This window comes from Pan troglodytes, chromosome 8 (genome assembly GCF_028858775.2).
Source record: "Pan troglodytes isolate AG18354 chromosome 8, NHGRI_mPanTro3-v2.0_pri, whole genome shotgun sequence".
Classification (NCBI taxonomy): Eukaryota; Metazoa; Chordata; class Mammalia; order Primates; family Hominidae; genus Pan; species Pan troglodytes.
Genome location: NC_072406.2, coordinates 116,243,235 through 116,268,858, shown reverse-complemented (window position 1 = coordinate 116,268,858; position 25,624 = coordinate 116,243,235). Strand labels below are relative to the sequence as shown.

General features: G+C 36.7%; 1 protein-coding gene across 35 annotated transcripts in view; it reads left to right on the top strand.

Annotated features, from left to right (window-relative positions):
• The window catches only part of CFAP43 (cilia and flagella associated protein 43), a 102,557-nt gene extending 77,936 nt beyond the window's left edge, over positions 1–24,621 (top strand). For 16 of the 35 annotated variants that reach the window (XM_054660512.2, XM_054660509.2, XM_054660518.2 and 13 more), the window contains 12 exons: positions 1,809–1,928; positions 6,523–6,630; positions 8,170–8,256; positions 8,955–9,043; positions 10,894–11,107; positions 12,140–12,252; positions 13,552–13,711; positions 20,775–20,939; positions 22,358–22,438; positions 23,070–23,223; positions 23,729–23,821; positions 24,254–24,621. In XM_054660512.2, coding sequence (XP_054516487.2) covers positions 1,809–1,928; positions 6,523–6,630; positions 8,170–8,256; positions 8,955–9,043; positions 10,894–11,107; positions 12,140–12,252; positions 13,552–13,711; positions 20,775–20,939; positions 22,358–22,438; positions 23,070–23,223; positions 23,729–23,821; positions 24,254–24,420 — 1,551 coding nt within the window. In that variant the 3' untranslated portion in view covers positions 24,421–24,621. Of the gene's footprint in view, positions 1–1,808; positions 1,929–6,522; positions 6,631–8,169; positions 8,257–8,954; positions 9,044–10,893; positions 11,108–12,139; positions 12,253–13,551; positions 13,712–20,736; positions 20,940–22,357; positions 22,439–23,069; positions 23,224–23,728; positions 23,822–24,253 lie in introns of all 35 variants that reach the window. The other 19 variants (XM_054660516.2, XM_009459205.5, XM_054660517.2 and 16 more) reach the window with 5 other exon arrangements.
• Positions 24,622–25,624: the final 1,003 nt, after the last annotated feature.

Here is a 25,624-nt window from a genome sequence, read left to right as displayed (position 1 = left end):
CAATCTGTGGGACTTTTCCGTGGCTATGAGATAGCGATATAAATTATTACAAGCAAATGACCCTGAGATGTGTTTTTTTCATATTTGTTTGTTTTATTTTCATATCTCCTCACTGTTAGGTAGCTTAATTTGGATGGTCCTTGTCCTGGCATCATATGCCTCTATTATTTTTGCTAAACCTCTTTCTCCATTATCCTCCCGGAATCAATCTCTTTCCTTATTAATCTGGCATAGAGAGAACTTGGCTTTTCAACGTTTTAAACTGGTGTATATTTAAACTATTTATTACCATCATAGTAATAATTAATTTAAATAAGAATTATCAATGGATGCTAAAGCTGTTAGATAAAAGTGTGATGAGAAACAAGATATTTACATAGTCTCAAAGTATCTTTCCACAAATTAATAAATTACAAATGGAAAAACTAACTTTACAATAGAGAAAGTGGCAGACACTACTTAACCAAGTGATCCAAGTTAACATCACCAATAATGAAGCAAACCAACATCATGTATCTCCTGATGGGGTAGTCACAGAAGGACATAACATAACTTACATAGTGTTCCTGCTAAAAATGTGTAACCTGGGTGTACAATTGAGAAAACATCAGACAAACCTAAACTGAATGACATTCTACAAAATAAGTGGCCTGTCCTCAAGTGTCTGCAAATTATTCTCAAATGGTTCAGAAAAGTGTAGGAAAGAAAGTAGATAGGTAGGGGGCAGGGGGGCAGGGGGTGGGAGAGAGAGAGAAAAGAGAGAGAGAGAGAGAGAAGTGATAAAGCAAATAGGGTAGAATGTCTACAGTTGGTGACCTTGAAAAAGGTATATGGAAATTCTTTGTACTATTCTTGCAACTTTTCTATAAGTTTGAAGTTATATCAAAATTAACAGTTGCAAACAAATTTAAAGATAAAAATGATTTATAGCAATATACCTCATTTTTTACATGTTTTTTACTTTGTATGTTTTAATTTTAATTTTTGTGGGTACAAAGTAGGTGTATATATTTGTGGGCTACATGAGATGTTTTGATACAGGCATGCAATGTGAAATAATCACAACATGGAGAATGGGATATTCATCCTCACAGGCACTTATCCTTTGGGTTATAAACAATACAGTTACACTCTTTTAGTTATTTTTTAATGTACAGTTAAGTGATTGTTGACTATAGTCACCCTGTTGTGCAATGAAAATTTTACCTCATATTTTGATGTTGTTCTCTTTAAAAATATAAATTTATATTTCACTTATGTCCTGGTGGAATTTTTTAAAAAGAGAGGACAAGGGAACATTTTCCTTTTGATATAGAACTGTTTGGAGAGACAAAACATACAGAAAACAAGAGAGTACAAATATATAAATATACATATATGTGCATTCACTTCTTATTTCCTTAAAATAGAAATAATTCCATGAAAATGACCAGTGCTTGAGAAAAATAAAAATTTTTTAGGGCTAAATCATGTGTCTGGAGATTGCTGTCCTATATAAAGAGTGAGGATTTTCTGGAAAGATTTGCTGCAATTTGCTTTCCTAGGCCTACTTCTACCTGTATCATTAGCCATGATCAGTAATTTTAAGTTTTTTTCCCCAATGTAATCTTTTCTAAGCAAAATTCTCAACACACAGTATATTAAACAGATCCAAGTGGGAGCATCTCTGGTTTAAGAGAGTACAGAGCCCAGAACACCTTGCAAGGGCTGCCCTCCATCTGCCCCTCCCTTGTGGTGAAATGTAAACATCACTTCCTAGGAGCCTTTAATACTCCTAAACGTTAACTTTACTATTGTTTTCCTTTTAGTCATTAGAAGCAGAACTGAAGAAACTTCAAAACTCTATTCAAGAAAGCACACAGGCCTTTGATGAACATTTGAAAAGACTTTTTGAAAGGAGAGTGAAGGCAGAGATGGTTACCAACCAGGTAAATAAAAGCTTTACTTATGTGACTTTTAAGGAGCTTGCAGGGCCCTTCCATGGTTCTTAGGATGAAGATCAACATCCTTACCAGGTACTAAGATCTTGTATGCTCTGGGCCCTGGGTCCCTCTCCAGTCTCATCTTGGGCACCTTCCCCTTTACCTGCCACACTTCCTCTTTGAACATCTTGAACACACCCAATACCCTCCCTCCTCATGCCTCTGCCAACTCTGCCAGTAATACTGTCTACCAACACTTCTTTGCTTCCTGAACTATATTCATCCTTCAGATCCCAGCTCAAAAATCAGTTCCTCACACTAGTAATATCTTTCTATTATATACTGTATTTTTTCCTTTCTACCATTCATTGCTACTGAATTGTAGTTTATGTGAGATTATTTTCAATGCTTTCAAGATTAGATGCTGCATGAGGGTAGAGACTAAGTCTGTCTTGTTCATCCCTGTATCTCCAGCAAATAGGAAAGGGCTTTGTTCAAAGTGTATGTTGAATGAAAAAGTAATCCTCATGTCCCAAAAGATCAGGTGAAAAAAAATCTGTCTTAATTATCTTCAGCAGTAGGAATAAAAATGAAGTATGCAGTAACTAAAAGCAAGAAGATCAAAGAGTGATGCCCTTAAATTCTGAGGAAAAAATTATTTCTAGCTTTGAATTCTATACCCAGCCAAACTATCCATTGAGTTTAAGAATAGAATAATGATCTACTTAAATGTAAATGTAAACCCCCAAACTATAAAAATCCTGGGAGACAACCTATGCAATATCATTCTGGACATAGGAACTGGCAAAGATTTCATGATGAAGATACCAAAAGCAACCACAACAAAAGCAAAAATTGACAAATGGGATCTAATTAAACTAAAGAGTTTCTGCACAGCAAAAGAAACTATCCACAGAGTAAACAGACAACTTACAGAATGGGAGAAAATATTTGCAAACTCTGCATCTGACAAAGGTCCAGCATCTACAAGGAACTTAAATTTACAAGAAAAAAAACAAACAACCCCATTAAAAAGTGGTCAAAGGACATGAACAGACACTTTTCTAAAGAAGACATACATGTGGCCAACAAGCATATGAAAAAAAGCTCATCACTGATCATTAGATAAATGAAAATCAAAACCACAATGAAATACCAGATACCATCTCACACTAGTCAGAATGGCTACTACTAAAAAGTAAAAAAATTACAGATACTGGTGAGGCTGTGGAGAAAAGGGAATGCTTATACACTGTTGGTGGGAATATAAATTAGCTCAACCATTGTGGAAAGCGGTATGGCAATTCCTCAAAGAGCTAAAAACAGAACTACCATTCAACCCAGCAATCCCATTACTGGGTATATACCCAAAGGAATATAAATTGTTCTATTATAAAGACACATGCATGCATATGTTCACTGCAGTACTATTCACAATAGCAAAGACATGGAATCAACCTAAATGCCCATCAATGGATAAACTGGATTGAGAAAATGTGGGACATATACACCATGGAATACTGTGCAGCCATCAAAAAGAATGAGATCATGTCCTTTGCTAGAACATGGATAGAGATGGAGGCCATAATCCTTATTAAACCAACACAGGAACAGAAAACCAAATACGATATGCTCTCACTTATAAGTGGGAGCTAAATGATGAGAACACGTGGGCACATAGAGGGGAACAACAGATACTGGGGTGTCTGGTTTCCTGAGGGTGGAGGGTGGGAGGAGGGAGAAGATCAGAAAAAATAACTATTGGGTACTAGGCTTAGTACCTGGTGACAAAATAATCTGTACAACAAACCCCCATGACACAAGTTTACCTAGATAACAAACATGCATATGTACCCCTGAACCTAAAATAAAAGTTAAAAAAAGAGAATAATGATATTTTGAGAAATGCCAGGTCTCCCAAATTTACATGCACTCATTTGATGAGAGCTTTTGAAAGATGTCTGACCAAAGCAGGGGGCTTAATGAGAAAAGGTGGTGCAACGCTGGAGAGATGTGAAGGGAATCTTCAGGAGGATGACTATATCCCCAGGATCCCAACAGGAATGGTACACTGAAAGGGTTACATTTAAATTCCCTCAGTGACTTTTTACAGAGGTATGAGCAGGGTTAAGGGAAACAGCAAGGAGTGGCAAACGTGTTGTAATTAGAAACAATGGGAGGCCAGTACCATCTCTAGAGCTAAAGAGGCAGGGAAAGAGAGCTGTTCCCAGAACCAGCAAGACCTGTAGCCTTGGGAAAGGGGCTGCTCTTGGGAGTTGTGGCCACAGATAGAAGAATGTAATCACTGGCCTGGCAGGGAGTGGATGTATGGATATACTGGGAGTGAGGGGGAAGATTGGGAATGAATGCTCCAGCCTAACAGCAGCATTAGTCATAGCCAAAAGGTGGAAACAATCTAAATATTCAACAGCTGAGAGCAGATGAGTAAAATATGGTGTATCCATACAAGGGAGTATTATCCCACAATAAAACGGAATGTGCTAATATATGGTACAACATGGATGAACCTTGAAAACATGCTAAGTCAAAGAAGCCAGACAACAAAGGCCACATATTGTATGATTCCATTTTTGTGGAATCATATAGTTTCTAAAACGGCAAATTTATAAAGCCAGAAATTAGAAAGTCGTTGCTTTTGTGGGGAGGAGGAGGCCTCTAGGAGGTAACAGAGGGGCAGATGGGAAATGACTGCTAAAGAATTTTTGGGGAATGATGAAATGTTCTAAAATTGATTGTAGTGATTGTTACACAACTCTGCAAATATACTAAAATACACTGAATTTTACACTGTAAATGGTGAATTGTATGGTATGTGAATTATATCTCAACAAAGTTGTTATTTTTTTAAAGGTATGCTGAGATCCTCATGTCATATAAGATAATGAGGAAACTAACAGACTACTCAGTAATATCAAAATAATTCAGGAGCTAACTTAAAACATTTCCTTTAAATGAGACAATTTAAGATTCAAAGATGATAATAGTTGCAATTAATTAAACCCGTCACATTTGTTTAAATTTATGAATTTATGATATTTTAAAAAGAGAAGTGCCAATCAGTCACTTTCAGAGGATGAAAACAAATTCATTATCTAAAAACTGATAAAGGGAAAGCATCAAGTATTTTGTCTGCCTTTCCTATATGAACTGAAGTGTACCACTTTGAAACCAAATAGTAGATGATGAGAAGCATCTCTTTATAAAAGTATTTCAATTAATAACTGAAAAGGGAAACTAAAACCAGATTTTCACCATTTTGCATCTCTCAACGGATTAATGGACCCAGGCATTGAGTATCTGCAGCTGCTGACATCACAGAAAGAAAGACAATCAGATGATATATGTCTCCTGATCAAAGAACACAATACCACCTATAGTCTTGTTAAAAGGATCAAATTTAGATTTAATCAGGCTTCTGGACCCAGCTGCCATTTTTCAAGAAATAAAAAGGATGAAGCCTCGATAAACTACACCATGAATATACAGGCATTAAAACCAGACTCTGCAATGCTACAGAGACTGCTGATAACTACAAATAAATTATGAGGAAAAAAAATGAAAGGGAACGTGAAGATTATAAGAGATTTATTTTATTTTTAACCTTTAAGTTCAGGGGTACATGTATAGGTTTGTTACGTAGGTAAACTCATGTCACAGGAGTTTGTTGTACAGATTATTTCATCATCCAGGTAGTAAAAAGAGATTTAAAAGACATGAAAAAAATTATGAATAAGTTATACTGAAGTGGCTAGGTTTCTGTCTTAGTCTGTTTTGTGTTGCTATAAATAATACCTGAGGCTGCATAATTTATAAAGAAAAGAGGTTTATCTGACTCGTAATTCTGCTGTCTAGAAGGTTCAAGATTGGGCATCTGATGTGGGCCTCAGGCCGCTTCCATTTATGGCAGGTGAAGGGGAGCTGGGGTGTGCAGAAATCACATGGTCAGAGAGGAGGCAAGAGAGGGTGCAGGGGAGTGCCAGCCTCTCTTTAACAATCAGCACTCAGGGGAACTAATAGAGTATAAACTCACCCCTGAGGGAGGGAATTGATCTATTCATGAGGGACCCATACCCATGACCCAAACACCTCCCATTAGGCCCCACCTACAGCACCAGGGATCACGTTTCAACATGCAGTTTGGATGGGGCAAATATCCAAACTACAGCATTATACACCCCTGGGTAATAAAACTACAAAGAAACACAATATATAATAAAAAGTCAAGATAGTGTTTAGTACTGGGGTTGAGATTTTGATGAGGACTCCTGGAAGAAGCAACTGCAGTCGTAAAGTTCTGTTTCTTGCGATAAGTGGTGCTAACAAGAGTGTTTGCCTTTATAATAACCCATTAAATTATATATTCATGTTATGTATTTTTTGTATATGTGATTTACCTTACAATGAAATTATGAAAGAGGTAAAATAACTGAAGTTATTTCAATAAGCTGTATTCCCTTTTTCTTTCAAATGTTTCTCTTACCTGTATGTCATAAACTTGCTTGATTAGTGCCAAGTCTATAGAAAATATTGTCTCAGGTAGAAGTAATTCCACCAACCTTTTTCTTAAATATTTCTACAGGAGGAACTGAAAATAAGTAACCTTGCATTTTCTTTATTGTTGGATGAAGAATTAAGCTCTAGAGAAAAATTCCTGAACAACTACCTTACAAGGAAACAGCACGAGAAAGTAAGAATAGTGTCTGAAATCTGAATACAAGCATTTTCTGATAGACATGCCCCTCATTTAGCAAGAGCTCACGTGTCTAGACCCTTCCTTCCTTCCTTCCACCATTCCTACATAACCATGTGCATCCCTTGGCTCCCTGTCTGGAACTTTGCTCCAGGGCCAGGTGAAAGTAACCATTCCAATCTGTTAATAAAGTTAGGTGATTCTGCATCTGCAATCATTTAGCCAAAAGAACTGTGTAGCTTTCATATGACATGGTTTATAAAATGAGGCCATATAGCTTCATGGTTGAAAGCACTGGCTGTGGGACCTAGGACAAGGCATATAACCTTTTAAGCTATTTGCAAGCTCTTACTTAGGGAATGTTTTTCTCTCTGGACACGCTAAGATTTACTAAGATGTAAGCAATGGGCTTGCGTATAGAATGAAAAACTCCCGTATTATGAAAAACTCTAAATATGAGCTTGGATAATATGGTTCATTAAAAAGACAATGAATACAAAATGTTTATCACATAATGTTTCTACAAATGTCAGCTTTTGTTAATAGTATTAGTAAAGAGCATTTATGAATGTGTGACTTAAAAATGACATGAACTTTTTTCTAAGAGCCTATTAAACAGCATATGCAAAGCTTCTTCTAAATACAACTTTACATATAGCAACCCTGCAGCATACTAGATTTCTTTCACAGATGAGGATACCATCTCAGAGAGTCTGGGTAACATGCCTAAGTCAGCCACTAGTGTGTAATAGAGCAGCAGCTGGAACTGTGGGAATAAGTGAAGAACATCCAAATGCAAATGAGCAGATGCTGTTTATTCAGAGCTTGGCACAGCAAGGGACTCATCCACCATCAGTTACTTTTGGCAGACTCAAAGGCAGGAAAGGAGTAGGAAAGCTTTATAGTGCAAAGAAGAGAGGGCTTCAGATGCAACATCATTGGAAGTTGTTGGCATGAGGAAGCTAGAGGCAAACCAATTAGAAGCGGGACAACTCATTTTACTGGTTTAGGGAACATATTTGGCTTTCTCTGGATGGTCCTAGGTTGGAAATGGGGACAAAATTATAGAAACTGGTGGTAATGATCAAGCCCTGAAAGTTTGAGGCCAATCCTTAAAAAGGCTGTGGTTTAGTTTCCCAGCTGATGATTGTAGAGGTTGTGGGTCAGAGTTCTGTTGTTACATATGGTCTGGCCCTTGTTTGCATGTATATCCAGTCTCTCAGAACCCAGGTCCGTGTGATTCCGAAGCCTGTGCACTTTCATCCTCCACACTGACTTACCAAGAATGCAGTGTGCTCCATAGACACTCACACACTCATACACAGAGTTGGCTGTACTTAAAAACAGGTGATTGGGTGTTCTTTCAAAGTCCCCAATTGGTGTATTTTCTTCTATAAATCTTATCTTCATGAATAAATACTTCACAGACATATTTCTCTTGTACTAGGAAATTCCTTGCTCTTTTTAGTATCCCCAATATTTTGTTTATGCTGGAAAGTCTCCAGTTTCAATCAACTATTCCTGATGCTGTTATAGAGCCAGACTTCAGAAGCTGTTCGGAAATCTAGAGAAGACCTGGATGTGTACAAGGAGCACTATGACAACTTACTGGCAGAAGACAAAGTGAGAGTTGTTGTCTTACCCACTCAACAATGCAGTAGAGTTGTTGCTGCCTGGATTGGAGGAAGGTTAAAGGGGATATAATATAATTTTCTCACAGATTTTTCTCCCACTTAATTCTCAGCTATGGGTGAACTTCATTCTATGCCACTGTATATTTTTGAAAATCCGTGTGTAAAATGAATTTTTATAAGCTTCTCTGGTTTAAGCTTTCTCTTATACAAAATACAGGGAAATCATCTAGCCTTTAAGGCTTTTCAAACTTTAGGTTGCAGACCCCATTACTTGGCCATGAAATCAATTTAGTAGGTTATGACCAGCAGTTTTATAATGGAAAAGAATAGGATAGAATAGCATAAAGAAGACAGATGGAACAGAATGGAATAGAAAAGAAAAGAATAGAGTAACATTCATGTTTTTTGGGCAAATATATTTTGGGACACTTCTTTGGGAAACTTCTGGATGATTTCTAAGACCTGCTATATGAAATAATATTTTTAATACACTTAGATGCTTCTTATCAAAACAAATCTTTGAGACATCATTGCACAGAGAATGGTTAATGTCTAACAACTTTATAAATCAAGGTTTCATGGATTTTTAAAACCAAAGTGCTACCACCTGTATTTTGAAGAGTACTGTCAACAAATAAAAGGTTTCCAAACCAAGTTGCAATCCTCAAATGTCATGTTTGTCCTTAGGTTATGGATCGCAGCTTTAAAAAGGAATTTTCTGAAATTCCTGGTCATCAAGTGGATATACTCTACAAACTTTTTAAACGCCGACCAAGGTTTGTTTCTCCTTCACTATTGTGTTTCTGAGAAAAAAGTTTGCAAATAAAGAGGAGTGTTACTAGATTTCAGCTTTTTTCTCCCAATTAAATGGAATTATTCAGTGTAATATCTTTTAGGTGGAGATGTTTAAGGGTTTTGATCCTAATTCAGTATTTTTTGAGATTATGTCTATATCTTAAGGTAGAGAATAATGATTTATTTTCATTATTTAAAAATAGTTAAGGATCTGTGTAAGCACGGTACTATTGTAGATTCTGCTTTGTACATTAAGGAAGTTCCTCTTACATCATAGATGGCACACAGATTTAAAAACAGTTTTTTCTAAAGTGCGTTCAAACAAACACAAGTTCCCTGATGTATAAATAGGAACTACTTGTAATAGGCTTCCAGGACTAAATAAGTTTGGGGAAAATACTGGGTTAAAAAAAGGAAGTTAAGCAGCTTTTCTTTTACTGCAGAATGTATTATTGGCCTTTGGATCTCCAAGTGTAAGAAACAGAGTAAGCAGTGTTTTCCAAACTTATTTGACCACAAATTGCTTTTCCTCAGAGTATCTCATGTGCTTGTGCTTAAAGTTTGAAAGATGCCAGTATAAATGGTAGAAAATAACCATTTGAAAAGAGTTCTAAGAAAGTTTCACTGATTTCCACCATTATAAATGCAGATTTCCAGTTTTCAATCAAATGTAATCTAGAAATCAAGGAGTTTGTCACAAAGATGTAGTCGGCTAGTTTGTGTTTGAGATACAAACTCTGACAGGTTACAGGCAACCTAGGGAATTTAACCTAGAACATGCCTCTTGTTTTGGTTTTCCTTTTTTTTTTTTTTTTTTTTTTTGAGACGGAGTCTCTGTCTGTCACCCAGGCTGCAGTGCAGTGGCACGATCTCTGCTCACTGCAACCTCCGCCTCCCGGGTTCAAGCGTTTCTCCTGCCTCAGCCTGCCAAGTAGCTGGGACTACAGGCACATGCCACCACACCCAGCTAATTTTTGTATTTTTAGTAGAGACGGAGTTTCACCATGTTGAGCAGGATGATCTTGATCTCCTGACCCCGTGATCCACCCCTCTCAACCTCCCAAAGTGTTGGGATTATAGGTGTGAGCCACCTCGCCCAGCGGTTTTCCTATTTTTAAAAGAGTGAGTGATAATTAGCCCAATTACATACCTTCTCCTTGTGGAAAAAGAAGTGAGACCTCCTGCAGCAGTGAGAAAAGCACAAACTTTCTTGTCAAACAGAATCAACTTTAAATCCTAACTTCAACACCTGTCAGACTGATAGCCTTGGGCCATGAGCTTCTCTCCCAGGCTGACTTTCCTCATCTAGAGAATGGGGATGATAATATAGTTTCAACCTCACAGTGTACTGTAAAGCATCTTGATAGTGAGTGCCTCGCCCAAATCTTTGTACCCTTCTTCCCTTTCCAGCTGAAGCACAGGGAAATGAAACTAATCTATTAATGTAGATAAAAACAGAATTGGCCAGGTGGTGGCTCACCACTGTACTCCCAACACTTAGGGAGGCTGAGGTGAAACGATGGGTTGATTTATTTGCCTGCTTACAGTATACAGAAAGGAAATGTGTCCTAGCACAGACACAACTGTCTGTCAGTGCTGACAATAGTTGGAGACATCTGTAGTCTAGCCAAGGTCACGTCTGAGAACCTGGAGAGTATGGAAGAAGGGCAAAGTGGATCCATTTATCTGTGGAATAACCCACCTACCAGCCATCACATGGCAAAGGGAAGAGCCATACAATGTGTTATGCCTGTGCTAAGGGCCTAATTGTTTCACATTGATGTTTTTATGAGAATGTGAAATGTTGATGGGCTTTTCTTGGTAATACCAGGATTTCCAAACAGAAAACGCACTCAGAAACAACCAGCGTTGTCCCTTTCGGAGAACTACCAGGATCTGGCAAGTTGAATAAGGATGCCTTTGCCCAGTTAATGAAAGCTATGGATGAGTTGGACAATATTAGTAACATGCCAGAAGGCTTGGACCCTTTGGTCTGGAATCATTTCTGCATGACAAGACGAGCAAAAGTGGAAAATGAACAGAAAGTATATACTATTTTAACTGAATTTAATTTTTAGTGTACTAATATCAAATACATAGTTTACATTGGTCAGTGTAACCAAAAAAGCTAATTATTTAGGTTTCCCTGCTAGGGTAGTATTTGGTCATAGTAATAAGATAATGAAATACTATATTAACCCTGGTGCTATTGAAGGCTAAGTGTAGGCCTGTTGCTTTTAGACTGGTGCCGTTCAAAATAGTGTCCATTAGCCACAAGTGGTTATTATGCATTTGAAATAAATATTGCCAGTCCTAATTGAGATGTGCTGTAAGTGGAAAACATACACATTAGAAGGCTTAGTATGAACAAAAAGAAATATGTCTCATTAATATTTTTATATTGATTATAGGTTGAAGTGATAATATTCTGGATACATTTAATTAAAACATATTAGTAAAATTAAGTTCATTTCTTTGATTTCACTTTTTATAATGTGGCTACTACAGAATTTAAAATTACATATGTGACTCACATTTATGGCTCATGTTATATTTTTCTTGGACAGCACTGTTGTAGGTTATCTCATTTTGCATAGATTAGAATTATATTTGGCTCAGCAGAACCAATTTTATAGTTTTGCTAGAATGTGGCAACGAGTAAAAATTTAAGAGGGTCTTTATTTGGGAAGAGAATCCTTCCTCTTGTTGCTTCTTGACCACTACCCCAAATTCCCTAAATTTAATGCCCACATGCATCAGGCTGGCATATTTTTGTTAAAGTACCTATGATTCTATAATTTCACTTAAAGTGATGAGAACAAATTTTAAAAATAAGATATAAAAGAATTTATAGTTGCTTGCATACTTGATTTTCACCAAGAAGCAAATTTGATACTTTCAAATCGTTCAAATTGTTACATACCATGTAAGTTTTAGACATTTAAATTTAAATGTTTTATTACTTTCTTTGAAAGATAGACCTGTTAAGGTTTTTAAATTTAAAAAGTTAAAAGATGTATGTTGTCTAAAATTGAAGCTCCATATGTTCTGACATGTTTCTGGCTCGGTTTCTTTAGGTAAAGCAGAAAGCAGCTGACTTATTGGAAATGGCAACTTTCCTCCAGAAGAGAGTTGAGGAGGAAGAGAAGGTGCAACAGGAGATTGAGAGAGTGTTCCATGAACTCATCCTGTAATTTGAAGCTTTCTTTCATGTTCACCTATTCAAAGTCTAATTAGGGCTAAATCAGGTTGTGTTATCACTGGGGAGAATGCCTACTGACTGCTTTACAGCTATCTCCCTTGCAGCTCTGTGCTTTAAAATTTCTATTTTAAAAAGCCTGCTTTGTTACATAGACCTTGATTCAGGATGGAACTTTCCCACGTTTTGTTGCTCTTATTACAAATAAGCAAGTTTCAGAAAAATCTTAGTATTGTTTTAAGTCGGCCCCTTCCACATAAAAATACAAAGAACCTGTTTTTCAGTACTTTGGGGCTCAAGGCATATAAGCTAACCATGTGGAAAATTAAGCAGATATCTAAGAACTTTCCATGTAGACATGCAGCCAACTGATATATTTTTCTTTAGGGGAACTTGTTGTTTACTAAGTGATTAAGATATTTAAGTCCTTGCTTCATTTTTTGGCTATATTTATAGCCTCATCGATAAATACTTCTCTGATGTTCCCAAATTCATTGGGAACACATCATTTTTAGATCTAGGCTATAGCGAAGATATGAATTACCCAGAAATAGATTTGTTAAGTAACTTACATATTAAATATTGTTAGGGTAGTATCAGAAATCAATAAATAAGTTCAGAATTTTAATAGAGTTATTTTATTTATTTATTTATTTATTTATTTATTTATTTATTTATTTTGAAATGGAGCCTCACTCTGTCACACAAGCTGGAGTGCAGTGGCACGATCTGGGCTCACTGCAGTTTCCACCTCCCAGGTTCAAGAGATCTCATGCCTCAGCCTCCCAAGCAGCTGGGATTACAGGTGCCTGTCACCACCCCTGGCTAATTTTTGTATTGTTAGTAGAGATGGGGTTTCGCCATGTTGGCCAGGCTAGTCTCGAACTCCTGACCTCAGATGATCCACCCACCTCGGCATCCCAAAATGCTGGGATTACAGGCATGAGCCACTGCGCCTGGCCAGATTTGTTATTTAAAAGTGTCTCTATTTTCTTCATTTTTACTTTACTTTTATTACCGTCAAAATTATACAATCTTTTCTTAATCCTAAAGTAAAAATCTATAAATGTATTTCTGTCCATACCATTTTTTGAGCAACCCAGGTATAATTCTGCATCAATAGGAAGAGGTTTCAGAGAGACCTCTAGGAAAGCTCATCATCAGGAAAATATTCTCCACACTAATCTCCAGCATGTTTTCCTTAAGCTGATTCGATTTTTATATTCTCAGATAATAGGTGAAATTTGAAATATATTACAACTACTTGCTTTGAAGTACTTTTCAATTCAGATTACAGGAAGAGAAAGTGAGATTCCAGTTGAATTTGACAATCCAAATTCTTCTTAAACAAGGACAAGTAGAACTGGAAAATTTCCAGCTAGTACTGGAGTATTCTGATGCAATTCTCATCAACAAGAACATAATTGAAGACTTGAATTCTGTGATTCGGGTAATTATACTTTTTATTTTTATTTTAATTCCAGGTCTTGCTTTGTTACTCAGGCTAGAGTCTTGTGGCACAATCATGGCTCACTGCAGCCTTAACCCTTAGCTAGGCTCAATAGATCCTCCCACCTTCACCTCCCAAGTAGCTGGGAGTACAGGTTCACACCACCACACCCAGCTAATTGTTTTAAAATTAGTTTTTTGTAAAAACAGAGTCTTAATATGTTGCCCAGGCTGTTCTCAAACTCCTGAGCTCAAGTGATCCTCCTGCTCTGGCCTCCCAGAGTGCTGGAATTAACAGGCGGGAGCCACTGCACCTGGCCAATTATACTTGTTTAAAGACAAAACATATTGCCTGCTGTACCAAATATTTTACATTATTCTCCCATTTTCATAAGTAATTTTAATTCAATTAAGTCAGTGGTTTCCTAACTGTGGTTGTAGAATCATTCGAAGAACTCTATAAATGTGCCTAGACCCCACCCCCAGGATGAGTATTTTTTAAAAGCTCCCTCCATAATTCTAAGGTTCAAGAAGGATCACAGAGCTAAATGTCCATTCTAGTATGCCATCGTTTTTTTAGGCCCAGCCTACTCAGGCAAATATAATCTTAGATAAGCTTAGTTAGTTGATTTCAGACCTTACTTCTTTTCTAATATGAACATTTAATGTTATTTCTGTATAAGCTTTAGGTATAATTGAGTCCTAAAAAAAAATTCCCTATAAGCTTTATTTTATCTGTATTCTACAAATTTTAATATTTTGTCTTTGAATTTTCTTTTACATATTTTCTAATTTCTGTTGTGACTTCCTATTTGATTCATGGGTTATTTAAAAGCGTGTTATTTAATTTCTAAATATTTGCGGATTTTGTGCTATTTGGGAATTAGATGATAATGCTACTGTACATTTTATTTTTACAAATGCTATAAACACAAAACATATTGCTATTATTTTTTGCTTTAGACAATTATCTTTTAGAATAATAAAAATGTGAAAAGAGGTATTTTCTATTTACCTTAATTTTCACTATTTCAAAAGATCTTTATTTCATTGTGTAGATCCAAATTTCCATCTTGTATCATTTACCTTCTGCTTAAAGAGCTTCCTTTAACTTAATTGAAGTACAAGCCTGCTAGTAATGAATTCTCTCCATTTTTCTTTATCTGAAAAAGTTTTTAATCACCTTCATTGTTGAAAGATACTTTGCTAGATTCACTGGATTGCCAGGTTCGTTCATTTGTTCTCTCCCTCTCTCTTTTCATTTTAAAGATGTTCATTTTCTTCTGAACATCTAGATTGTTTCTGACAAGGTTTCTGCTATATTTTTTATCTTTGTTCATCTGAATTTAATGTGTCTGGCTTTGAGATTTTTTATTTGTTTTTCAGCAGTTTGAACACAATGTGTCCAGGTGGGGATAGGGGGCGGTATGCACATGTGTGCGTGAGATTCTTGAGGTTCTCTGAGCTTCCTCAATCTGTGATTTGATATTTGTCATTATCTTTGGAAAATTCTTATTTATTATCTCTGAATATTTCTTCTGCCCCGTTCGCTCTCTCTTTTTCTACTGGGATTCCAATTATACACGTGTCAGATTGTCTGATACTGTTCCACATCTCTTAGATATTCCATACTCATTGTTTTTCACTCTTTGTTCTCTTTATGTTTCAGTTTGGGTAATTACTATTGCCCTATATTCAAGTTCATTCATTCTTATGCTGTGTCTAGTCTGATAATGAGCCCATCAAAGGCAAAATATCTGTTACCATATTATTGTAGATAGATAGATAGATAGACAGATAGATAGACTTACATTTAGTATTTCTGTTTAACTTATACTTTCCATCCCTCTGCTGAAATTCCCCATTTGTTCATGCATGTTGTCTATCCTTTCCAAAAATTTTTGTTTTAGAAAAGTTGTAAAGATAGTACAGAGAATTCTCATATACCCCTTATCCAGTTTCTTATATTTTATTATTTTCCATCAGTATGGTACATTTGCCACAACTATTGAACTAATATTGACACATTATTATTAACTAAAGTACAAACTTTATTCACTTTTCCTTAGTTTTTACTTAAGGTCATTTTTCTGTTCCAGGATCTCATCAGGATGCATTTTATTTAGTTGTCATGTCTTTCTTTTTTTTTTTTTTTTTTTTTCTTTTTAGACTGAGCTTTGCTCTTATTGCCCAGGCTGGTGTGCAATGGCACTATCTCAGGTCACTGCAACCTCCACCTTCTGGGTTCAAGCGATTCTACTGCCTCAGCCTCCCGAGTAGCTGGGATTACAGGCATGCGCCACCACACTTGGCTAATTTTGTATTTTTAGTAGAGGCGGGGTTTCTCCATGTTGGTCAGGCTGGTCTCGAACTACCAACCTCAGGTGATCCGCCCACCTCAGCCTCCCAAAGTGTTGGGATTACAAGCCTGAGCCACCGTGCCACCGGCCAGTTGTCATTTCTTTCTAGATAGTGACAGTTTCTCAGTTTTGTCTTGTTTTTGATGACCTTGACAGTTTATTGTAGAGTAATAGTCAGTTATTTTGTAGAATGTCCCTCAACTGTGGTTTCTCTGATGTATTTATCACTATTCACCTGGAGTATGGAGAAAGAGACCACAGAGGTAAAATGCCCACTCAGCACATGATTTCAAGGATACATGCTATCAACGTGTCATCACTGTTTATTGAATCTTGACCACCTGAATTGAGGTAGAGTTTTGTCAGGCTTCTTTACTATAAAGTTACTTTTTCTCCACTGTTCCATGCTATACTCTTTATAAGGAAATTAGTCATAATTATTTTAAATTTCCCATCTGATAGTTCTAACACCTGTCATCTCTGATCTAGGTGTGTTGATTGCTTTGTAACTTAGTTTTTTAGAGATATTTTTATTGTGGTATAATACACATAACATAAAATGTACTATTTTAACCATTTAAAGTGTGCAAGTCAGTGGCAATTAATACATCGCAAAGTTGTGCAGCTAGTACTGCTATCTAGTTCCAGAACATTTTTGTTTTGTTTTGTTTTTTGTTTTTTGAGACAGGGTCTGGCTCTGTCATCTGGGCTGGAGTGCCGGAGCATGATCTCAGCTCACTGCAGCCTCCGCCTCCCAGACTGAAGCCATTCTCCCACCTCAGTAGCTGGAATTACAGGCACGTGCCACCACACCTGGCTAATTTTTATATTTTTTTGGTAGAGATGGGGTTTCACCATGTTGCCCAGGCTGGTCTCAAACTCCTGGGCTCAAGCGATCCTCCTGCCTTAGCCTCCCAAAGTGCTGGAATTACAGGAGTGAGGCACCCCACCCGGCCTCAGAACATTTTTTATCATCCTAAAAGGAAACCCCACACCCATTAAGCAATTATTCCCCATTCACCTCTTCCCTTAGCCCCTGGACACCACTAATCTGCATTTTCTCTATGGATTTGCCTATTCTTAGTATTTTGTATGAATGGAATCATACAATATGTGGCCTTTGTTTTCTGGCTTCTTTCACTTAGCATGTTTTTAAGATTTAACCGTGTTGTAGCATGTATCAGTCTTCATTCTTCTTTTGTGACCAAATCATATTTCATTTTATGGATATACATTTTGTTTATCCATTCATCAGCTGGTGAATATTTGGGCTATTTCCACCTTTTGGCTATTGTGGTGCCTATAACTGTTCATGCACAAGTTTTTGAAAACCTGTTTTCAGTTCTCTGGGGATATATACCTAGAAGTGGAATTGCTGGATCGTATGGTCATTGTATGTTTAACTGATTGAGGCACTGCAAACTGTTTTCCATAGTAGCTGCACCATTTCATATTCCCACCAGCAAAGTATGTGGGTTTCACTTTCTCTACGTCCCTATCAAAACTTGTTATTGTTTCTCTTTTTTGTTGTTTGCTTGCTTGCTTTTTAATTACAGCCATCTTAGTGGGTTTATTCTTGATGTAAATTTCTCTAATGACTAATGACATTGAGCATCTTTTCATATGCTTGTTGACCATTTGTATATCTTTGGACAAATGACTACTGAAGTCTTTTGCCCATTTTCAAATTAGGTTTTGTTGTTGAGTTATAGGAGTTTTTTATATGTTCTGGATATTAAACCCTTATATAATTTGCCAATATTTTATCCCCTTCTGTGGATTGTCTCATGTTTTTGGTGTTAAATCTAAGAATCAGGCCGTGTGCGATGGCTCATGCCTGTAATCCCAGCACTTTGGGAGGCTGAGGTGGGATCACCTGAGGTCAGGAGTTTAAGACCAGCCTGGCCAAGATGTGAAACCCCGTCTCTACTAAAAATACAAAAATTAGCCGGGCATGGTGGCAGGCACCTGTAATCCCAGCCACTCAGGAGGCTGAGGCAGGAGACTCACTTGAACTCAGGAGGCGGAGGTTGCAGTGAGGCGAGATGGCGCCACTGCACTCCAGCCTGGGTGGCAGAGTAAGACTCTGTCTCAAAAAATAAAATAAAATAAAATAAAATAAAATAAAATAAAATAAAATAAATAAATATCTAAGAATCAAATCTGAAGTCATGAAGATTTATCCCTGTTTTCTTTCTTCTTTTCTTTTCTTCTTTTTTTTTTTTTTTTTGAAATGGAGAAATGGATTCTCGCTCTGTCTCCCAGGCTGGAGCGCAGTGGTATGATCTTGGCTCACTGCAACCTCCACGTCCCGGATTCAAGCGATTCTCCTGCCTCAGCCTCCTGAGTAGCTAGGATTTACAGGCGCCCACCACCATGCCCAGCTAATTTTTGTATTTTTAGTAGAGACAGGGTTTCACCTTGTTGGCCAGGCTGGTCTCAAACTCCTGACCTCAGGTGATCTGCCTGCCTTAGCCTCCCAAAGTGCTGGGATTACAGGCGTGAGCCACTGTGCCTGGCCTCAGTCCCTGTTTTCTTCTTTGAAGTAGGGAAATGTTAGCCATCCAACTTTTTGTTTTCAATATTGTTTTGGCTATTCATGATCCTTTGCAGCTTCATATGAATTTGAGGATCAGGTTTTTCCATTTGAAAAAAAAAAAGCCATTGAAATTTTGGCAGTGATTGCATTAAATCTATAGATTCCTTTGAGGAGTACTGTCTTAAGTCTTTTGATCCAAGAACATAGGATGACTTTCCATTTATTTAATCTTTATATTCTTTCAGTAATATTTTGTAGGTTTCTTTGTACACACACTTTTTAGATAAACTTTATTTCTAGGTTTTTTCTTTCTGATATTATTGTAAATGGAATTGATTTATTAATTCTTTTCCAGATTTTTCAGTGGTGATGTATAAAAATATAACTGATTTTTGCATATTAATCTTATACTCTGCAACTTTGCCAAATTTATGTATTATCTCTAGTAGGGTTTTTGTGGATTCTATATGACTTTCTCTATATATATAGACTCATTAATCTGTGAATAGAAATTGTTTTACATCTTTTCAGTTTGAGTGCCTTTTATTTCTTCTTCTTGCCTAATTGCCATGACTAGAATTTTTATTACAGTGTTGAATCAAAGTGACAAAAAGTGGGACATCCTTGTCTCGTTCCTGATCTTAGTTGGAAAGCTTTCAGTCTTTTATCATTGAGTATGAAGTTATGATGGGTTTTCTGTAAATTCCCATTATCATGTTGAGGAAGTTCCCTTTTATTCCAAGTCTGTTGCATATATATTTTTTTATCATTAAAGTGTGCTGGATTTTGTCAATTTTTTTCCTACATCAATTGACATGATCATGTGAGTTTTTAAATTTGTTCTGTTAATGAGGTATATTATATTGTTTGATTGTGCGGACTACTCTTGCAATCTTAGGATAAATGACACTTGGTCATAGTTATAATCCTTTCAATGTGCTGCTGGAATCAGTTTGCTAGTATTTTATTGGACGTTTTTGTCTTTGTGTATGTATTCATAAGGGATATTGGTCTGTAATTTTCTTGTGATGTCTTTCTCTGGCTTTGGTATCAAGGTACTGCTGGCCTCATATAATATATTAGAAAGTGTTCCCTCCTCTCCTATTTTTTGGAAGCATTTGAGTAGTATTGGTGTAATTTTTCTTTAAATGTTTGATAGAATTCATCAGTGAAGCCTTCTTGTCCTGGGCTTTTCTTTTTTGGGAGGTTTTTGATAACTGATTCAATTATTTACTTGTTTTAGGTCTATTAAAATTTTCTATTACTTTTTGAATTGGTTTTTATAGTTTGTGTGTTTCTAGGAATTTTCTGTTTCATCTAAGTTACCTAATTTGTTGGTGTAGAATTTTCATAGTATTCTCTTATAATCCTTTTAATTTCTGTAATATTGGTAGTAATATTCTTGATTTCATTTCTTATTTTAGCAATTTGAGCCTTTTTTTTCTTAGTCAGTCTAGCTAAAGGTTTGTCAATTTTGCTGATTTTTTAAAAGAACCAACTTTTGGTTTCATCATTGACTATTGTTTTTCTATTTTCTTTCTTTCTTTTTTTGAGACAGGGTCTTGCTCTGTCACCCAGGCTGGAGTGCAGTGGCATGAACACGGCTCACTGCAGCCTTGACTTCCTGGGCTCAAGTGATCCTCCTGCCTCAGCCTCCTGAGTAGCTGGAACCACAGGCGTGTACCACTATTCCAGGCTAATTTTTTGATTTTCCGTATAGTTGAGGTCTTGCTCTGTTGCCTAGGCTGGTCTCAAACTCCTGAGCTTAAGCATTCCTCCTGCCTCAACCTCCCAAGGTGGTGGGATTACAGGCATGAGACACCACACCCAGCATCAGGTGGGAGGACAATGAATAGGGATACAAATGCATACAGGTTGGTAGATTGGGTGATGGCAAAAAAAAAGTTCCTGCCTAATTGTTGACATATAAAGTAAATTGGCTCTGCTATTTAAATGTATCTTATAATCCCTTCTGTTTAGTGACTATCATGCTTTATAGTGATCAGATTTTGCCCAAGAAGCCATTTTTAATGTCTGTTTCTTAAAAAGAAGACAGAATTATCTCTGTGATCCAAGTATTTTCTAAAAATAGCATTCAGCCTCAAATATTCTATGTTCTATATGCAGAATCATATTATATGGATATCTAATGTACTTTTTTAAAGACTCAAGGACAAAAGAAAGTTGCTAGCATGATGGAAAGTAAAGATGTACACAAAAGAATACTTCAGATTGAGTGGGAACATAAGAAAATGGAGATGGAAAGGGAAGATCTAAATCAGAAGGCTTGGGATATTCAGATGCTATTTTTTTCAAGAGATCGTCAAAAGGTAAATTCTCCCTACCCCCCTACATAGTTTTAATTTTATTCATTAATGTATTCATTCATTTAACCAGTATTTAATAAGAAGCCTCTGTGATATCAAGCATATTCTAAGCCAGGAGTGTTTCAAAATATATCTGTGAGTTATTTTTCTTCCAACAGTTTACATTTGCAGCCTCCAGTTCTTCATGACCCATTTAGTAGAATCATTCTACTCAGAGCTAAGGATTTCCTGTCAAACCCGGTGGTCCTTCAATTCTCTGTAGCATTTAACCATCTTAATTTCCCATTCCTTTGGCTTTCATCACCCCAAATTAATTTTGCTTCCAACATGTCATACCACTCTGCCTCTTTTACTGGATTCTCTTTTGCCTCTAACACTTCAATATAGCCGTTCTTCAAGATTTTGCCCTTAGCTATGTTTGTGTTTCTTTCCATATCTCTCCCTGGGTGATGTCCTCTGTTTTTCTAACTTCAACGATCACTTCTACAAACTAATCCAAGTTCTGTGGATTCCAAGCCATGCCCCATTTCTATAGTTTTCACCTCCCAGCAGCAATTCTTAGTTTGCCTTTTTTGTACATCCCAAATCTACTTTTCAAGGTCTAGTTTAAATACCACCTTCTCCTTCATAAAACCTTTCTTGATTTCCCAAGCCTGGAGAAATTCCATCTCATTACAAACCACCTTTGAATTAGCATGACACTCTACATGGCTTCTGGGAACCAATCATATCTATGTGATCATTTTCCCATGAAGACTAGGACATGTTATCTATCTTTGTATCTCCCTCAGTGTCTTTAACTAGGACTTTGTTAATGTGGGACTCAAGTGGAACACTTAAATGTTTGGTGAGTTGAATAAATGAATTAATGAATGAGAAAATAAAGTAGGCATTTGTAATAATTGGTGCTTTGATGTAATAATTAGTGTACATGAATGTATTGATGGCTAAATACAGGGAAATATTATGGCACAAAAGCCAAATCAATCTTTTTTTGTTTTTTGAGATGGGGTTTTGCTCTTTTTGCCCAGGTGGAGTGCAATGGTGTGATATCCGCTCACTACAACCTCCACCTCCTGGGTTCAAGCAATTCTCCTGCCTCACCCTCCCGAGCAGCTGGGATTACAGGCATGTGCCACCACGCCCAACTAATTTTTTGTATTTTTTAGTAGAGACAAGGTTTTACCATGTTAGTCAGGCTGGTCTTGAACTCCTGACCTCAGGTGATCCACCTGCCTCAGCCTCCCAAAGTGCTGGGATTACAAGCGTACGCCACCACGCCTGGCCAAGCCAAATCAATCTTAACTTGCATAGATATTTGTTATGAAAAACAGTAACTTTCAAAGCTAAAACAACCTTTATAAAGTCATCTATTGAAAGAGAGAAAAATATCCTTACATGTTTTTTTTTTAATCTCAAAGTACCTAAATGAACCAAACTATGAGGCTCTGATTAGTATTCAGATTGGAATAATGGAACAAACCATTGCTGTTTTAGATAAGGTAAGTCTCAAAGACATTGGTTATTATATCCTAACAGTTGTAAATCATTTGAGCAAAGTAATAGTGTTTCAAATCATGAATTTACCTAGACCCTAATAAAATCTTGGTTATTTACTAGTATTCATGAGGTAATTAAAAGTCCCTAAGTAGTATCTTTGCAACTGTAACTAATGAAATAAAATTAATCACTTCCTTTAATATTAGAATTAACCCCTGGGGACATATCTGAGTGTAAGTGGATTTTCTATTTTACATTAGGTTAGGATTTATGTAATAGGAGTGTTGGTAGTCTTTCCTTGGCATTGGAAAGGTTTTATTTAATCATCACTGAATAAAAATGGTCAGTTTTTATTATGTAGCATATATTAGAAACAAAGCAATCTCAAGCTTTTAAAATATTCTCTCAGTTTAAGAATATACAAAATGTTTTTTCTAAAAGTTGTTATTAACATACCATTCTACTTTTCAACAAATAACTCGAGTGCCTACTATGCCAGGCACTACAGATATGGTGGTAAGATGTTATCTTAATGATGATAATGTATTTAAAATATAAGAATAATGTCTTTATAGGATAAATTACATTTTTCAAAATTAATTTTGTGGGGTGTCATGGGAACAAAAATTTCAGACGCACAAAAAGAATGTGGAAAACTGCAAGAAACTACTCAAAAAACTTGGAAAGTTCAGCAATCAAAAAGATATAGCAAATTATGCCCTAAGCTGCAATCTACGAGAAGAGTTGGTAGCTGTCTCAGAGAGAAAAGACATCTGTAATGCAATGGGTAAGCATGCTTTTTTTTCTTTAACCAACTGTAGGTTTCTTTAAAAGTAATCAGTAATCCTAAAATGTATACAATAGTTAAAAAGCTATCAGCATTTCTTTAAAAATACATTGTTTAAAATAATTTCAACTTTTATTTTAGATTCAGGGAGTACATGTACAAGTTTGTTACTTAGGTATATTGTGTGATGCTGAGGTTTGGGGTATGGAATGATTCCGTCACACAGGTACTGAGCATAGTACCCCATAATTTTTCAGCCCTTCCTCCCTCCCTGCCTCCTCCCTCTAGTAGTCCCCAGTGTTTCTTTTCTTTTCTTTTTTTTTTTTTTTTTTTTTTTGAGACAGGGTGTCCCTCTGTTGCCCAAGCTGGAGTGCAGTGGTATGATCTTGGCTCAATGCAACCTCCACCTCCTGGGCTCAATTGATCCTCCCACCTCAGCCCCCTCAGGTGCCTGGGACCACAGGCAGGAACCACCATGCCCGGCTAATTTTTGTATGTTTTGTAGAGAGTAGGTTTTGCCATGTTGGCCAGGCTGGCCTCGAACTCCTGAGCTCAAGTGATCCGCCCACCTCAGCTAACCAAACTGCTGGGATTACAGGTGTGAGCCACCACACCTGGCCTCCACGTGTTTCCTGTTACCATCTTTATGTCCATGAGTATCCACTGTTTAGCTCCCATTTATAAGTGAGAACATGTGGTATTTGGTTTTCTGTTCCTGTGTTAATTTGCTTAGGATAATGGCTTCCAGCTACATCCATGTTGCTGCAAAGGACATTATTTCATTCTTTTTTTTATGGCTGTGTAGTGTCCCATGGTGTATATGTACCACATTTTCTTTATCCAGTCCACTGTTGATGGGGCACCTAGGGTGACTCCATGTCTTTGCTTTTGTGATAGTGCTGCCGTAAACATATAAGTGCATATGCCTTTTTGCTACCAGCATTTCTTCCACATGTATGATTCTGAGTGCTGCTTCTGTATTTGAAAGTATTGATAAATAATCGAATTCCTTTATTCATTTTTGGGATAGGGTCTAAACTGACTTGTGAAAAGATTGTCAAAGAACGGTATGAAAACATGATGCAACAGCAGAAGTTAACAAATATTTCAAAACAACAAGCTGAACAGATTTCAATACTACAGACTGAAGTTGAAAGATTAAGAATGAAAACATTTCCTGCTCTTGTTCCAATGTAAAAACGCTGGCAGGAAAACACAAGGCCAAATCAATCATTTAAAAAATCATTTCATTTGGGTAAAATGATTTCCTTTTCTTTCTTACTGGGAAATTGAAGTAGCATGTCCTCTGAGTTGCATGTTTTAGATAAAAAATTGTTTAATTTTAGCCTTAATTGTATACAAATTTTTGTCCTGCATGAATAAATGTGTAAAATACCATGAATTGCTGTTTTTATTCAAGAATAAACAAGACTTGAAGTCAGAAAGTATTCAAGATCTATTTTACTCATTTAATCTGAGTTGGATCAAAGATATTTTCATAGTTATGGTATAGAAAGTCTTAAAAAGAAAGTCTTTGCCAAACTAGCATTTCTAATTTTATGAAACTGTCAGAAAAGTTATGAGATTATGGGTAATTTTTATCTTTATGCTCTTCTGTTTCTCATTTTCTTCAGTAAGCATTTCTTTCATAATCAGAAAAAAATTACGAGAGTATTTAGATTATTCTCTGCTTCACCAATGAGAACAAGACAAATTGTTAGAGCTTTTTCCAAGCCTTGTATCATTTGTAAATTACAACATATTTTGGCCAGACACGGTGGCTCACGCCTGTAATCCCAGCACTTTGGGAGGCCGAGGCATGTGGATCACGAGGTCAGGAGATCGAGACCATCTTGACTAACATGGTGAAACCCCATCTCTACTAAAAATAAAAAATAAAAATAAAAATAAATTAGCCGGGCATGGTGGGTGGTGGCAGGCGCCTGTAGTCCCAGCTACTGGGGAGGCTGAGGCAGCAGAATGGTGTGAACCCGGGAGGTGGAGGTTGCAGTGAGCCGAGACCACGCCACTGCACTCCAGCCTGGGCAACAGAGCGAGACTCCATCTCAGAAGAAAATTACAACATACTTTAGAGACATAATCTACATTTCTTTTATGTTGTAATAGAAAATTCAATTTTGTGCTTTACCCAATAGGGTTTAACCAACAGAAAAATACTTTCTTATTTCCATGAAGTAGTTTATCACTTTTAGATGGTGATAATTATGTAATGAGATGAATAATTGGCCACAAAACTGCTTTGCCCTTCCATAACCTGTGGACTGCTGTCCACAGGGACCATGGACCACAATCTCCAAGTGATGTCACTGTCTCACTGTTCTGCAATTTATGAACTCAACGTTAAGTTTAATCCTCAGTACCATATCCAATATACACTGAT